General features: G+C 48.2%; 1 protein-coding gene across 2 annotated transcripts in view; it reads right to left on the minus strand.

Moving 5' to 3' along the window:
* Nucleotides 1–17,745, minus strand: part of Stk24 (serine/threonine kinase 24) — a 92,383-nt gene that overhangs the window by 32,027 nt on the left and 42,611 nt on the right. For both annotated transcript variants that reach the window (XM_027393909.2, XM_027393908.1), the window contains exon 2: nucleotides 12,355–12,585. In XM_027393909.2, coding sequence (XP_027249710.1) covers nucleotides 12,355–12,585 — 231 coding nt within the window. The remainder of the gene's footprint in view (nucleotides 1–12,354; nucleotides 12,586–17,745) is intronic.

Raw genomic sequence — 17,745 nt, forward strand, 5'->3', positions numbered from 1 at the left:
AATGAAGACAGGGCCGGAAGGGAACCGTAACAGTGCTCTGACAAAATATACCATCGCCCACAGCCCGTGTGCTTCCAAACTCAAGTCTCCAGTTAACAAAGTAACCAGAAAGAGTCCCACTTTCAGGAATTGAGATGTGTCTGGCTGACGGCACACCGTGGCCCTGAGGGGCTGTAATGACCAGCACCACCAAACAAACAGAAACGTGTGTACGTGTGCGTGCACATGTGCATGTGTATATGTGTGCACGTATATGTATGCATGTGTGTGCGCGCACATGTGTGTATGTGTATGTGTGTGTGTGTTTGTGTTTGTGTGTGCATACATGCATGCCTCCAACACCGCCATGATGAGACCCTGAAACTAGCTGTATCCTCTCCTCTTCCTTACCCATTAGAGACAGTTCAGTTCCACTGCCCCCGCCCCCTTCTTCTTGGTTTTTTGAGACAGGGTTTCTCTGTGCAACTGTCCTGCAGTCCTGGAACTCACTCTGTAGACCAGGAAACTAGCCCTGACCTTCCCCCCTCCCCGCCATGTGACCTTTTACTGTGTTCACCAAGCACAAATGACTGGCCTTCCCCCACCAACCTTCAGAGCCCATACTGAGGTCACCTATCTTTAAGTGGTTCTGGGGGCAAGGCCACTTCACATTCCCTCTGCATGGCAACCACATCTGACCCTGGGGCAGGGAGGGCCCTACAGTCGTCTGAGGATGGAGGGTCTTGGAGGCCTGCCTTTGGAGCCAAACATACGGGAATCATGCACAGCTCTAACTACCAGGAGGGGGCTAGCCTCGGAGCCTAGAGCTTTCTTCACACATGGAATTCTCCTGGCAGTTTTCAAAAAGCAAAGACCTAGAAGGACCGCCAGTGTGTTCACACCTTGAACACACTGGCAACATCTGCTTATGCTTTCCATGAGGCAGAAACAAATGCCAGCTAAAGGCACGCCAGAGACACTACTTACAAAGTTACCATCAAGCTAGGAACATATTCTGCTGTGCGCACCTCTAACAGGTCCAGTGGCAGGCTAACAGACACAGCACTTGTCTGCTCAAAGGAGATGCCAAACATGCCTTTTGTCAGCAGCCCTACCAATGAACCAATTATAATTTCCTGACTATAAAATGGAGGCACACTTGGTAAAAAACAGAAAAAGTAATAACAAGTCTGTTATAATATTAGACCAACTAATAGAAAACGTGGTACAATATTGAATTCTCTTAATAACCTGGCATGGCTGACGGCTCAGTTTGTTCTTTCATTAAAGCAGCCATGAGGCCCAGGGAAAGAAAGGGCAGGGCCTGCAGAGGGCTGCAGGTCTCCTAGAGCAAGCATAACAGTGTGACATGCTGAGGCCATGCAAGAACCAGGAACTAACCAGCAAAGGCTGTATTTATGTGTGGCTACCAGCTTAAAAAGCAAACCCTAAGAGATGCACAGAATCCTGTCATGGAGGCTCATGTCTGTAACTCCAGCATAGCGGAGATAGAGGCCACGCTGAGCTACAGAGCAAGTTCCAAGGCTAGCCTGGCTGCATAAAGAACACTCTCAGTTACTGTTTGGGTGAATGAATGGCAGATACCCTGCAAGGGTTAAAATAAAGTCCCAAGCAAGATGTTTCCCTTTATTATAAGGAACACAAACTGTCACAGTGGCTACCCAGTGACCTCCTGGCTGCCCCTCAGTAAGTCTCTTTGACACCCCACCCCACCCCAATGACTCCAACTGACCATGGCCAGCAGCCACAGGCCCCAGCAACCACTCTGCACAGGGGATTCTGTGGGCAGAACACCCACCTCACACAAAACGCCCACGTGCCCTCATCCACTTACTGAGCCAGAGTCACTCTCCACAACACTATCCCAGAGGGAAAGCCGAGAGAAACACTTTCTCTCAGTGGCCACACTTAGATTTCCCAGAGTGTGATCTTTATAGCTCGCAAGGGTGAAACGGCACCAAGCAAGACGTCGGCACACTTCCACCAAGGTAACCAAGGCCTGTCCACTGGTGAGGAACAGGGCAGTGGCAACAGGAGAAAAGCGAAGGACCACAGACCAGTAAGAAATGAGGCCCACTCTGCAGAACTGAACCACAGAACCACAGCACAGGGAGGGACAGCACTACCCTGAAGAACTCACTTTGGCTGACACACTAGAACTCTGGTATCTGAAGAGGCCTCATAACTGAGGGAGCCTAATTTCCCAGCCACATATTAAGGAGGAATGTGGGGGCATTGCCCAGCTTGTGGAGCTACCTGCATGAGCCCGGGCTACTGTCACTCTTTCTCGGCCTTAGTACAGAGGTGACATCATCACCAGATCAATGAGGACAGAGGGAAACAGGAACAGGACAGGCAAAACGTCTCTTGGTGAGCTACCAGCAATACACTGAAAATTCCACTCCAGGGCACCCGAGGTTGTCTGAAGAGGTTATGCAACAGACTCAGACTGCAGGCAAGTGTGAGGTGCTGAGCTGGGCCAGAGGCCTGCAGGCAGCCCCAGCTTCCATGGGTACTAGCACCCGAGAACAAACTGAAAACAGGTGACAGAACTGGGCTGGAAAACCCAGAGCGGAGCCATCAAGGGTGCCTCTCACAGGGCAGTGCCACTTGTCCCCCACCAGCAATGAAATGTGAAACTCTGGAATGTCCCTAGGAGGACAAGCCACCAGTGCAAAAGGATTCCAAAAAGGGAAACAGTATTTGATAAGACTAGTCAGGTTCAAGACCACAAACCATAGAACAGAGAAACACCACGCTTTTCTGCCCGTGCCCCAGCCCAATGAACAACCTGCCTGCCATGGCTTCCTCATCCCATCCAGAGACCAGACAGAGACAACTCTCTCTCTTTGTCTCTCTCTCTGTCTCTGTCTCTCTGTCTCTCTCTGTCTCTCTCTCTCTCTCTCTCTCTCTCTCTGTCTCTCTCTCTCTCTGTCTCTCTCTCTCTCTCTCTCTCTCTCTCTCTCTCACGGCTGAGCAAACATGGTGAAGAAGTCTCTGGGGCGCTGCCAGCCCTCTGAGACGCAGGCATCAGTTCAGCCTGCAGCAGCAGAATACTGACAGTCCTCTCTTCTTTCTTTCTAACCATATCTCATCTTGCTTCTCTACAACAGTTCCTCAAAAGTGAGCTTGTGAATCTCCACCTATCAAAACACAAGCATCCCCACTCTGAGACACAGAGGGAAAGCGCTCAAGAGGACCTTAAAGCAATGTCTGATGAGTAAATAGTATCACAGAAAACTCAAATCTATACATGGAGCAACACGGCTCACCACGGAGGGCTACCGGACACAAGAGTTCTTCCCTGGGACCCACAGCCTCACACCACTTTACATGTAGCAGGTTAAATTACAAAGATAGGGAAAAAAGTTTAATTTCTAACCCAAGGAAGCTGCTATGTTTGTTAAACAACACCCCAAAAGCAGAAGTCCTAAGGTTTCCTCTCACCTGAAGGATTAATCACATTAAAATCAAGGATGTTCTCCAACAAAAAACACACTATAAAGTATAGACAGAGAAGGAAAATATCTTAAATTGTCATCTCAAGCACTGGGTGACAGAAAACCGAACTGGAAATGTTCCAGATGATCTGAACAAAGAATTCAACAGAAATCAAAGTGGCTAAGATCAGAGACACAGTCAAAACACATATAAACATAACAAAAGACTGCCTTTATCTATGAGATCTGGGAAAACTAGAAACTTTTCTTAACAATTAATAAAGTAAGGTTGGCAAGCCATGCTCAACATGGAACCCAGCATGGCTGTGCATGCCTGGACTCTCGGTGCTTGTGAGGCGGAGGCTGGAAGATGGTGAGTTTGAGAGCACCCTATGTAGACAACCATTTGTAAAACAGCCTGGATAGTTTTCCCAAAACAAGACACACCTTTAATCCCAGCCCTCAGGAAGCATAGACAGGCTGGTCTCTGGAGTTCACGGCCAGCCAGGTCTACACAGTGATTTCCAGGCCAGCTAGAACCACACAATTAAGTGAGAGGTTATCTGAAAAGAAAACAACAAAACCCCCAGTTACTCAGAAAGACTAACCACAGTGTTGTGTATGACCCAAGAACCCCACCTTGGGGACAGTTGGGGGACATGAAACCATAATGTCCACAGAACAAATCACTACAGAAGTTCACAGCAGCCGGGCGTTGGTGGCGCACACCTTTAATCCCAGCACTCGGGAGGCAGAGGCAGGCGGATCTCTGTGAGTTCGAGACCAGCCTGGTCTCCAGAGAGAGTGCCAGGATAGGCTCCAAAGCTGCACAGAGAAACCCGGTCTCGAAAAAACAAAAAACAAAACAAAAGAAAAAAAGTTCACAGCAACTTTATTCATACTCAGAAAGGCTTGGCCCCTGGCTGATGGTGCTAGTGCAACTTCTAGCTGGTAGGACCCGGTAGTAGAGGTTAGGTTACTGGTCCTGTGCCCTCCTTTCTCAGCATCCTGACGGCCAGGAAGTGCTAACTCTGCTCACTACTTAGAGGCTCAAATCGACAGAGCCAAGAGAACCATGGACCAAACCTGACATGGGAAACAAAAACAATCTTGCCCCCTTTTAAGTTGGGTCTTAGATACTACATCACAGCAACTCAAACACAACCAACACATGCAGCAACTAAAAATTAAATAATACACCTGTTACCATCACACACTCGGCCCCTGAAATTATTATACTAAGCAAAAGCCCGACACAAAACAGAGACTCTACGTTCTACGTATGCTCTCCCATCCAGTCTGCCAGAGGCTGGGCGTGTTGAGAGGAAAGGGGGCTTAACTATGAGGAGCACTGGGTTTCTTTCTAAAATGAAAACAATGTTCTAAAATTGATTGTGGTGGTGACTACCAAACTCTGACCCCACACCAGAAACCACTACATCATACATTTTAAATAAGTAAAATTGTTTCACACACAAATTATAGCTCAACAAAGCTCGAATGGACGGACGGATGGACGGAACCTGAAAATAATGGGAAATGCAAACGCCCCGCTGGCAGGGGCATACGAAGCAGCGGGGCCCTTCTGAATGCCACTTGGCAGCTTTCATAATGGTCTTAGGTCACAGTGTGACATCCACAGTGCCACAGGGAAATAGCAGGCCATGTGAAACACACTCAAAGGCCATTAGGGAAATAGGACTCCAAGCTATCAGGAACCACTCTACTCCTGCTGAAAAACGGACTAGTAAGGACTAAAAATACCAAGTGCCAAGGAGAATGTAAGGGAAGCAACCACCCTGGACAGTCACAAGGACACTAACCACTACATATTTTCGGGAAACGAAAAACTCGGGTTCATTCGAAAACAATGTGTGGATGTTTATGGCAGCCTGCATTCAGGACATCAAACCCCGGAAACACCCAAGTAGCCTTCTAGATGCCTCTGTGGTAGTGTGTAAAGTACTGTGTCAATATAAAGACTCAACTGTGGCTGACTGTGCCTAACTCCACTGTGCACCACAGCAACTGAAAAAGGCCACTGAACAAAAGGCGGCATACCGGGGGACTCATTGTTCAAGGACACTCTGGAAAAGCCAAAATGATGGACAGACGGAATACAGGGGGGTTGGTGATGGCTGGCTGGCCAGCGCAGGATTCTCTGGAATTCTGAGGCTGATCTTCACGCCATGACACAAGTGTGTGTAAGAATCTACACATGTGTAGAGCACACAGAACTGTACACCCAGATTTTACTGTATGAATATTGAGAAGTTATTCCACAGGGAAAATAAAACACAACACACAAGACAATGTTCTGTCTATTAAAATCACACAGAGATGGATCTAACAAAGGTCAGTGATGATGATGCCATAAAGCACAAAGTCTGAAAACCTCAACTCTCCTCCTCTGAGATCCGCAAGTGGAAAATGGAGAAGGAAATTCAAGAAAATGACAGATGGCTTGCTGGTGTCGGAGAACACAGCCGGTCACTAAAGCTGATGGCAAGAACCTTCGGGAAGAACTTCAGCACCAAGTCCTATGCACACTCAGCTAAAACCTGTGAAAACTGAGCTGGACACAGTAGCTAACTTGGGAGGCAGAGGCTGGAGGATCAGGAGTTCAACGCTAGCCTGAGCTACATGAGACAACAAAAACAACCCCCAAAAACATTTGTAAACAACAAAAAATCAGCTAAAACAACAAAGTACGCTTTTAAAAGCAAAACAAACAAAAACGGTAATCAAAAAGAAATTATTTCAGTACTGTCTCTGCTTTCTTATTCAGTAATACTCTTGTTAACTCCAAGGTTTAGGGACTTTCAGGCTCAGGACCACTGTAGACGGGAAATTGTAATTTCCCGTCCTAGTGGCCGTCAGCGAGAGGAGCTCCTCTCTCTATATGCAGTGTCATCGCACGCTCTGAGAGCACGGCAACATTCCCAAAGCAACTCCAGTGTGAACAAGCTTCCTTCCTCAGGCCACCAGGTGTACCTGGACCCTCTTCCCACCAGACAGGAAAGGTTCCACTGACAACTTTCAGGTGTGTCACCTGCGAATGATGCCTGTTCTTCTAAGCGTCCCAGCCTAGAGTGCAAAGGTTGCACGTGAGCCCAGTCTCTGCAGTATGAACCTGTCTTCCTTTTACTGTGCCCACAGTTGGTCTGACCATGGAATTCAAATGGGCCCAACTGTGGTCTCAGATTCTGTCTAAAATATGCTTTGGATTCCAAAGCAGTCCCAAACATCAGCCAGGGAAATAGCATTTCTCTCTGAGAAATCTGTATTCCTGCCAGGGGGCAGAGCTCTCAACGGGAGGACTTCTGGCACTTGGGTGGTCCTATGTACTACAGGATGTACAAGACCATGCCAGACCTCTGCTCACTGGAAGCCAGCAGCATGGACAACCAGAACCCTCTACAGACATTGGCTCTTGGACCGTCAGTGAGAAAGGCCACTGAAGTGGTGACCATCACCCACGCTTCACTCGCAGTTCACACAACACCCTGGTACTGGGCAAGGCTGCTCCACAGGGGCAAGTGTTGACTTTCTCCAGCCCTTTAAATTTGGTGTAGTGACTCCAGTCCGAATAAGTGTCATCATCTCTCATGTTCTAATACTAAAACAGTGTCTTTTTTCTTCCACACCAGAAAAACACGGTGGGATTCTGTCTTTGGAAATAAAAGCGTAAGAGAATCTGGGCTTTGATGAGACTTTCCAGGCCGGAACTGGGACATACCAGGGGTTGGCTTTCTGAAGAACAGCTGGAACGAAGGTCTGAATAAAGGAATGTGTCTGCCAGGTTCTAACAGGATCCGCTCTTCACATGACTAGATAAATTCCTCCAGATATAAAAATGTTCCTTTGATTGTAACACAATACGGATAAGGCAGAGAGCCACAGTCAGTGTTTGTGCTCCGGGTGTCTGTTTTTATTGCTATGATAAAACACCACGACCAAAAGCAACTTTGTGGGTGAAGGGTTCATTTCACCTTACAGCTTGCAGTCAATCATCCAGAAGTCAGGGCGGGGCTTGGAGGCCGAGACTGAAGCAGAGGCAGTGAAGGAGCACTGTTTACTAGCTTGCTCCTCATGGCTTCCTCAGACTGTTTTCTTATAGCAAGATCCCCAGCCCAGAGGTGGCGCTGTGTGGAGTGAGCTGGGCCCTCCTCACCAATTAAGAAAATGCCCAAATGCCACAGGCTCATCTGGTAGGGTCATTTTCTCAACTAAAGTTCCCTCTTCCAAAACGGCTCTACCATGTGCCAAGCTGATGCAAGACCAGCCAGCACAAAGGTTACACACAGGGGCTGACTGTGTTCTTTTGTGCTAATTCAGAGGGTCCAAGGTCATGAAAGTGACCACTAAGGATGCTGGAGAAGACATCCCAGACCAGGGACAGACACTGGCCACTCACGCCAACATCTTTCTGTCTCTTTCCTGGAAGGTCATCTCGCCGCCAGTGGAGACTAGTTTCCTCTGGAGTGGGTAGGGAAGACAAGCCAGTGAGCCCAAGGACTGACTGCGGAGTGAATGAGGAGACCTGGGGGTTGGCCCGCCTCTGTTTTCCTCACCTGCTGTGAAGACGGCAGACATAAAGACCGAGTGTGCCTACCAAACACTGCCCACAATCTTTCAAACCAACAAGTGTGTTCTGCTGGGAGAAATGGGTAAGCAGAAACCCCCTCGGTACTACAAAAACATCAGTCTAGGCTTCAAGACGCCCAAGGAGGTCATCGGGGGCACCTACATAGACAAGAAATGTCCTTCACTGGTAACACCTCCATCAGAGGTCAGATCCTGACTGGGGTTGTAACCAAGATGAAGACACGGAAGATCACTGTCAACCACAGGGGCCATCTCTGTCACGTCTGAAAGTACAATCACTTTGAGAAGCGCCACAAGAACATGTCTGCACACCTGTACCCATTTCAGGGATGTACAGATCGAGACCTTGTCACCATGGGAACGTGCTGGCCCTGCACTTCAATGTGCTCAAGGTCACCAAGGCTGCTGGCACTGGGGACAGTTTCAGAAGTTCTGAGGACTCTGGCCAACTTCCTAGAACAAATAAAGTTTCTAAACTTACAAAAGCAAAAAGAATACAGCAAAGAAAAGCCACTCTGAAGTGAGGTGAGGTACGCACCCGGCACCTTCACCACAACAGGTCCTTCTCAGAACTCATCGGGGACATTTTCAGTATTAATTTCTGGTGAATCTTGTGGCTAAAATACCCTAACAACTTTAAGGAACTGATTAAAGAAAAACAAGATTAAAAACCTCACTGTAAACCCTGGATCTGAGCCCGTGGGGCAGGCATCCCTAAGAGACACTCTGAGTGAGGATGTGAAAAGCTCGTGTTTCTTTTTCTTTTACTGGGCCTCACACCTGATGTGCTTCAGAGCTGGGATGAGGCCGAAGACCAGACACATGGTTCTGAGAGAGCAGGATGAACTCCATCTTAGCACGCTAACAATGAGCTTTTTAGAAGAGGATTTTGAGTCGTGTGACTGACACAACACCTAAAACAAAGAAGAAAAAGAATGCTTCCAAGTTACCATTTGCCAAAACCCCACTGTATGCCAGGCTCCCAAACCCTGCAGTAATCCTGTAAGAAGTGAGCAGCCTTCGAGGCCTCATGTTGGTGGATCAACTGCCACCAACAGAGAAAAGCCGTCAGTGACCCTGCATGTGGAGATCTGGCAGGCTGGCACTCTCCCCCAAATACAGCAGCAGGGTACCATACTGAGAGGCTGCAGGGAGGGGCGACAGGCAGGCAGGCAGGGCACACCACCCACTCTCACCTGCTGCCATCTGCAACTCTATGGCACTCCCCACCCAGTCCAGCCCCCACTCGCCCCATTCCATCAGACCCTGAGTACGGTATACTACAATAGAAAGTTTGGACAGTGGCTGTGGGAGAAGGGGACTTCTGGTTAATATCCTAGCTGGTTTAATTTCCCCCAAATTAAACACTTAAACAATAGTGAATTCACTTTAAATGATAGGTCTTCATCTTTGACTTTTCCACCTAAGTGGACAGTGTGGACGCAGTGTGCCGCCTTCCCCTTACAGCACTGCTCTAGTTCTCATTTCTACTGTGATAAATTCTCATTTCTACTGTGATAAAATACCCTGACAAAAGAAACCTTAAGGAAAACCAGGTTTGTGTGTCTCACAATTTCAGGTCACAGTCTCTTGCAGGACAGTCAGGGCAAGACGGAAGCAGCTGGTCACATCCAGTCAAGGGCAGACAAACCTCGAAGCCATGGGTACTCTCTCCTGCTCAGCATCTCTCTCTGACACAGCCCAGGACTGCTGTGGGGCATACATCAGCTGAAGATGTGTTACGTTTGTTTACGCTGTGGAATATCTGTTTAATGATGCAAAGATGTGTTGCATTCTTTTATGTTGCATTTGCTTAAAACTCTGTGAAGCTGTGTTACTTTGCCTGCTAAAGCACCTGATTGGTCTAATAAAGAGCTGAACAAACAATAGCCAGGCAGGAGAGAGGCTAGGCGGGGCTGGCAGGCAGAGAGAATAAACAGGAGGAGAAGCCTGGGAGGAGAGACCAAGGAGTGAGGAAAGAACAGAGAATCTCAGGGGTCAGCCATCCAGCTACACAGAGCAAGCCATGGAGTAAGAAGAAAGGCATATAAGACAGAAAAAGATAAAAGAACAGAGGCAAAAGGTAGATGGGATAATTTAAGAAAAGCTGGTTAGAAATAAGCCAAGCTCAGGCTGGACATTCATAAATAAAAATAAGTCTTTGTGTGTATTTATTTGGGAGCTGGAGAGCAGACCTACGTAAAGAGTAAAAAAGTAAAAAAATAAAAACCACACAGCAACCCTGTCTAAGGAATGGTATTGTCAACAGTGGGATGGGTCTTTCCATGCCAATTAATCTAATTAAGAAGATCTTCCTGAGTCCACGCCTACAGGCCGACCTGATCTAGAGACTCTCCAGGTGATTGTAGATTGTGTCAAGTTAACAATTAAAACTAACCATCACAATTACCATAATTTTTTACCTTGGAAGAAAAAAATGTTCTACAAAGCAGTTCTATGACTTGATTACAGCTTACCTGGCATGTGAGAAGCATGGGTTCAATCCCCAGGAAAAAAAAAAAGAGAAGAGAGATTGGTTCACTCTAAGCAAAAATTCCACTTTTTTCTGACCCTATCTCCAAAATTTCTTAACTTCAGAAAGATATTTGCTAAAAATACAGTTTAATTAGATTAGCAGCAAAGAATGGAGGAAGTGTTTACAGCCACCCATAACCACCCATTTACAAATAACCAAATTCTGCAAGGTTCTTCCACACCTCAGCAGCAACCTACATGAAATCCAACAGGACCACGTAACACTGCACACGCCAGGCTTTCCCCAGGCTGAGCTGCGCGCCCCTCCCTGCTGGCCTGTGGTTGCCCTCAGTGAAAACTTTCAGTAAAAACTACCTTCATCAAAACACGCATGAGTAAGACAGAATAAACCCAATGAGAAAGGGAACAAACAACCTTAAGTGAAAGCAAGTACTTTCACAAACTCAATTTCCATGTAATCTTTGCAACCACAAAGTGCATTATCATGGGTTTTGTTGTTGTTTCTTTGTCGCCCCCTCCCCCCTTCACAAAAGAGGAAGCAGAGATGTTACAGAAAATCATTAGCGGCCCCACACCAAAATGAATGACAACATTCAAGCCCAGTGCTACCTACGCCATTTTCAGTTCAAAAAGCTATATAAAGGCAGCCGTCCTTTCTCACAGTAACAAGAGAATACCAATAGAATTAACAATAGAATAACAAGAGAGTAATAATAGCATAACCACCCAATTTTCATTTCCTGTTATTCATTTTGGTGAACCAATGGGTCTCAAAATTTTCAACCTTAAACCAATAATCATGGAATTTCCACAAGAACCAACCCTGTCCTCTGCTTTCAGACAGCAGGTATGTCCAGCAAGTGGTCAGAGAGGGGGCACACTTCGTCTCCGCTGCCTTCATAGGCAAACGCTTGCTCCTACATAGGAAGTTCTGGCTTCCACAAACATGATGTCAAGAGATGTTTTTGCACCAGTTCCTAAGTGTTCTAGATCTCCAGTTCTAAGGACACTACTTTTATGATCTCAGTGAGATGGCCACCTGTGTAGGGGCCTGAACACAGGACTCACCCTGAGCTTTCTTAGTGACAGGATGACCCTATGATACCCACAACAGACGGTTTCCATGCATGGTCAAAACACAGTGCTTCTCCACCCTCCTGATGCTGCAACCCTTTAAATACAGTTCCTCGTGAGTGGTGACTCTAACTATAAAATTATTTTTGCTGCTACTTCATAGTTGTAATTTTGCTGTTATGAATCATACATCTGTGTCTTCTGATGGTCTTAGGCGACCCCTGTGAAAGGGTCGTTCAGAGACCCACAGGTTGAGAGCCGCTGGACTGATGCAACAAAGAACGGAGGAGAGACCAGGGGCCATTTGCACTGTTCACTACTGTCACCTCTGCTTAACTTATTCTACCTCATCAACACCATCAACTCTCAGCAGCGCACAAACAGCACCAACGTAAACCACAGCTGATGACCCAGCTACCGTATGAGTGATTAGTGGTTACCGTTACCGTTATAAATTAATGAACAACAACAAAGCCCCCCCCACCCCGTTCAAACAGTTTCTCCTTTGAAAGAGAATGCCAACACCAATGCTTTTATCAAAAGTAAAATCCCGTGAATGACATTTTCCATGATAATGACGCCATCACCAAAGTCACGTTCTTTGGAACATAAAGGTCAAAGAATCTCTCCTTGCTCTGGAAACCTGCTGTGCTAATCAGAGTCCTCCATGTCCACTCGCTCGCTCCACTCGGCCAAGTGCAGCACAATGGGAAGCAGTGTTATTTTTAAGCCTTACCTTCAGATAGGATCCATAATATTTGGTTACATATGGACTGTCGCACTGACTCAGCACTGTGATTTCTTGTTGAATGTCCTCTATTTCATCTTCAGCTTCTTCCAGATCAATGATTTTTATGGCAACCACTTTCTGAGTCCGATTGTCAATGCCTTTGAACACTTCACCAAAAGAGCCCTTTCCAATTTTCTCCAGCTTGGTAAAAAGCTCTTCTGGGTCTGCTTTCAGGTTCTGCAGGAGAAGAGGGAGGAGACATTAGAATTCCCAGAGCCACAGCTGGTTCCTCTTCCTACCTAGAATGGAGCTCCTTGACAAGGGCCTTGGAGGGACTGTTCTGCTCTCTATGACAAGGACATGGTGCTGTGACTACATTTTTCAGGGTCAGGGATCTCAAAGTCCTACGTCTTATCTACATGTGTAAGTTAAACAAATAGCAAATGTAGGACGAGAACAATGCCAACTTGTATAATGAAACAAAATGCAAAGTGTATATTGAAATGCATTAGAATAGATTATTTAGCTATTTTTAAGACTTGCTCTTGGGCAGGCAACGTATCAGTGATAAAAGGCCTGCCTCGTAGGGGTGGGTCCCTGGGTTCCGTAGGCAAGGGACGAAAGGGGTGAGAAGTTGGTTTGCTCCCAGCAAAAATTCTCCTTTTTTCTCAACCCATCTCCACCATATCCTAACTCTAGATGGACATTTGCTAAAATATAGGTGAATCAGCTCTCACCTAAGAGGGAAGGGGAAGAAAATCCACAACCTAATTATAACAGACCGTTTCAACCCCCAATAAATACAATCATTTTCTTTGCCAGAACAATAACCAGATCCCATTGCCAACAAATGCAGTTAGCGTGAAAAAACTTTAACAGCGCTTAAGCATGAATCAGCCTGAAGGTGCGGCGACACAGCAGCCATATCCAAGGACAGTGCGGACACGGGTCCCAAAACCCACACAGCCCTGACCCAGGGTTCCCAGCAGGGACAATCACATCCAGACATAGTCTGAGGGCATGTCTCAGCAGGGGCAGGAGACATCTCAGAGCCAGTACCTGCCCAGAGCAAAGTGCCAGTGGCACCGGAAACCTGCAGCTCCCAAGGCTGTTAGAAGCCCCAAAGCCAGTCTGGTAAACACATTTCCCACAGAAAGAAGAGGGTGCCCGGATATCTTTCAAAGCCTATTATCAATGCTTCAAAGACACTGCACGACTGGGGGGTTAAGGGGGGGGCACAGGAAAGAGAGCAAGGGGGGGCAGAGGAAGGGGACACAGAATGAGAAGTAAAGGTTATCTGTGAGCAGTAACAAAGTAGGTCAAAGGCCCAAGACATGCCAACACCAGCAGCACGGTGACAATGACCTTGCTGTCACTGGGTGCCAGCCACTCACATGCTTTCAGAGTTGAAGTTCCAAGTACCTGGCTTACAATGGTCTAACTTGGGAGCCTTGCTGTGCTCACTGTAAGACAAGAACCAGGCACTAACCAGGTCCCCGTTCTCACACGAAGGTAGAAGGTACCCAGAGTCACACACAGCTAAAATAAGTCCACACGCTGGGCATGGTACACACAGTGTGAAATGTGCCAGTTACCACAAAAAGAATATGGGGAGAAGGGCTGTCTCTTGGCACTGTGCACAATGCTTAAGAAACTTCTAGGATTGCAAAGACTGCAGTTTTGGCCGTGACCTCCTTGTTCACAGAAAGCTAAACACATTCCCACTAAATCCAAGGAGAGAAAGCCCATTCACCTCCATTTGCACTTCAAACACAGCACTGTCCGGGCAGCCCAGACCTGGACAGCTGCTGTTTCCAGCCGTGGAACCAGCAGCAATGTCTTTCAGACACCCAGAAGTTTTTGCAAGACCCTTCATTTGCCAAGACAGCCTGGGAAAGCTCTAGAGTTGAGGGTAATCTCCTGAAGTAGGGGCTGTTTGGGAAGCTGGTGGGTAACTCTAAAACTCCCTTTATTTTAAACGTGCCAGGTTTACTAGGTAAGCACTCTTCAAAGCCATTTTCTGGAATATCCCCAATGAATGCTAAAGAGTGTGAGGGGGTGGCATCTTGCATCCCTCTCGCATCACATGAGCAGCCATGAGTAAAGACCCAGGTGAGGGACACCCATGCCCCTCCTTTAGTAGAATTCCCCCGACAGGGCAGCCCCTGCAGTCTAACCCTCTTACCTCCTTCCCTCCAGGGTGAAGTGGAGAGGCCTTCCTTTTCTTCAAGGCTAACGCTAATCTAGGGACTTTTGAGTCCATCCTTGTCTCTCTGCGAAGCTTCACCAGCACCCTTTGGGCAGCTCTCCTCCCACCCATCCCTGTCTGCTGGCTCCCTGCCCTGGGCAGCACGCTCAGGTTCCTCCCACTTAGGACAGGCAAGAGCCCTCCAGTGGCCTCAACAGGCCCGTCCTCCCACGCTGCACAAGCTCCTCGGCTGTCCTCGGCGCCTGCCTGCCCCATCCACAGCAGTCTGGCGGGGCGACGCTGGTCACCAGTGATGCAGCCTTCCTTGGAGCTCCATCAGCCACACCACCCTCTGCCCCCTTATAACTTGGCCTCCACAGCTTGCCTCAGCTCTTCTTCCAACCCCTGGTGCCAAAGGGATCTTCACACTGGCCCTCAATCCAGCAAACCACTCAGATCCCAACCCAGGCCTTTCTCTTCCTCTGGCCCTTCTCCCAGGGAAGCCAGCCAGTTCTGGGTCCAGGATGTGGGTTGGTGTCTTCCCCCACCCGGCTGAACCATTAAACCCAGTGAGGGTTGGGGAGTTGCATACAATCCACACTTTTTAAGCATTCCAGAAGATACTGAGGACTGCTCTCCACTGCCCTGCATAAGCCAACACCACACGGTCAGCTCCCACTCTGCTTCCGGTCTGAACGCCAGGACACTTCACTTTCTAGGTGTAATATCTCCCCAGACACACTGACCCTCCTCTTCTGCACTGTCTCATGTTCTAGACTAACTAAGCCGAGGAAGTTTCGGGGCCATGCTCACTCACTCACTTCTGTGTCCCTAAGTCACAACACCAAGAGCGGCATGAAACTGATAATCAATGGTCCCCGAGAGCAAGAAAACCTGGTTTACATAGACATCAACAAGACCCACATTAGAAGTCACACAGAATAATCTGTCTCTGAAGACTGTCCCAAAGGACACCTTTGAGAGCTTGAATAGAGATAATACTAACTTGAGAGCTTTAAAAGAGAATACTAACTTAAAATCAAAGCCCTTCCAATACCAAAGAGGCCAGTGAAGGACACTGTTACTAGCTACCTGCCTACGAATCCCACCTGCCCTTGTGCACACTGCCCTTGTGCACACTGCCCTTGTGCACACTGCTTTGGCAGTCCTCTCAGCCCGTGATGAGACCCATCTGGCCAGCTCCTTCCTGGACCCCAACTGAAGCCCTGGCATATGCATGAGGTCATTCCCGACCCAAGGCCAGCAGAACTGCCCAGCACCCACAGAATCAGACACTGGGAGTTGCCTGGCTTGAGCTGTCTGTCACTCCATGAGACAGCTAATACAAAGAGACACTGGAAGCCATCAGCCGTCTCCCACTCCCAGTCTCAAAAACAATCTGTGGCAGACCTTCCTGCCCTGCCCCTGGTGGCTGCGATGAGGGTATCTCAGTTCATAGCCCCCTGAAGACAGGAGATGGAGCCTGATGCAGCCTGGGTAAAGGGCCAGCCGGAAAGGAGCATACTGTGCACCTACCTGCCCCAGGCCCACAGCCCCATGCATCTGTGTCTGTTGCTCTAGCAAACATTAAGAGGACTGTTACCACAGAACCTGGGCCTGCTTTAAAGGACCACACAGCTCTTCACCGAGGCCTCCTGAACACCTCCATCAACACAAAGGAACCTGTTCCACCCACTGGGGCAGGTGCAGGAGGATAGATGCCCAGCCACCTACAACGCTCCAGCTGACCACAGCCACAGGCCGTAGAGTATACATGTGTGTGTACACACACACACACACACACACACACACACACACACACACACAGAGAGAGAGAGAGAGAGAGAGAGAGAGAGAGAGAGAGAGAGAGAGAGGATGTGGTGGTTTAAATAAGCACAGTCTCCATAGGCTAGCATATGTATTAACAGTTGGTGGAACTGTTTAGGAAGGGTCAGGAGGTGTGGCTTTGTTGGAGGAGGTGTGTCACTGGGGGTGGGCGGGCAGGCTTAAGGTTTCAAAGACTCCTGCCATTCTCTTTGATCCCTCAGCTGTTCCTGCCATCATAGACTTACTTTAATGTCCTGGAACTGTGAAACCAAATTAACACTTGTATAAGTTTCTTTGATCATGATGTTTTATCACGGCAACAGAAAAGTTAACTAATACAGAGGGGCACACTAAACACAACTGTTAAAGTCACCAAGTTCTGGGATGACTTGCACAAAATGGTGCTAGGTGAGGAAACGCATCTCAGAACCCTGGGGGAGGGGTTTGCTATGTGGACAGGGGTGTGGCTGTAATATACCCCCCCTTTTTTTCACCTGTTCTAGGCTGGTTTGGAAAGCAGCTGTTTCCCCTTTCCTGCTGTGTGTCCAATATGACACCTGACATCGGCTCAAATATGCCCCTGGCAAGAGAGAGCAGAACTTCACAGAGAGCCTGTTCCCACAAGGCCAAGGCCCTGTACCTGGGGAATTCTTATATAAGCTCATTGCCACATGGTTGGTGACATCCACGGACAGAAAATGAGCAATGCTAAGCTAAGCCGTCTAAAAAGAAAAGCTGAATATTTTACTGGCAGAGTTTGTTCTCGGGGGAAGATACATGGGGGAAGATACATGGGGGGGGCACCACAAGAAAATGCCCTCAGCCAACCACCCTGAGAAGTCACAGTCTCAAACTAGAAAACTTGCAGCTTCCCCGTGTCCCTGAAGGGAAGCAGAACTTGTCTCTAGGAGCCCGGTGGCCCGGGGGCAGGAGTGGGGGCAGGAGGTTCAACCTCCTCTGACAGAGGAAGGTCAAGAGATAGACACACGGAACAGACAGACACCTCCAGAACCAAGACTGGGGGAGAGGACAGAGCTGGCTGCTGTGCCCGTGGCACCCAAGGCTCATCCCTCATCTGCATGGATGCAGCAGGGGGTCCCCATTCCATGAGACATGAAGAACAAATACTCTGAAAGGCAGTGTGAGCCCCACAGCACCGAGCCCTGCTTCAGACCCTCACGGGCACTCCACAGCTGTGGGCCTTGTCTCTTTCTGTCAGAAGGGCTGACGGTAGAAACAGTAGCAGACCGTTCTTCCCCCGCCCCCACTCTCCCCTCATACAGCTAAAAGTGAAGATTATTTCACTCCCAGTCAGGAAACCTGGCACAACTGAGGGCAATGTGTGGAGACCAAAGGTGTGTCCTACGGTTTGAAAACATCCC

Source organism: Cricetulus griseus (assembly GCF_003668045.3).
Source record: "Cricetulus griseus strain 17A/GY chromosome 1 unlocalized genomic scaffold, alternate assembly CriGri-PICRH-1.0 chr1_1, whole genome shotgun sequence".
NCBI lineage: Eukaryota > Metazoa > Chordata > Mammalia > Rodentia > Cricetidae > Cricetulus > Cricetulus griseus.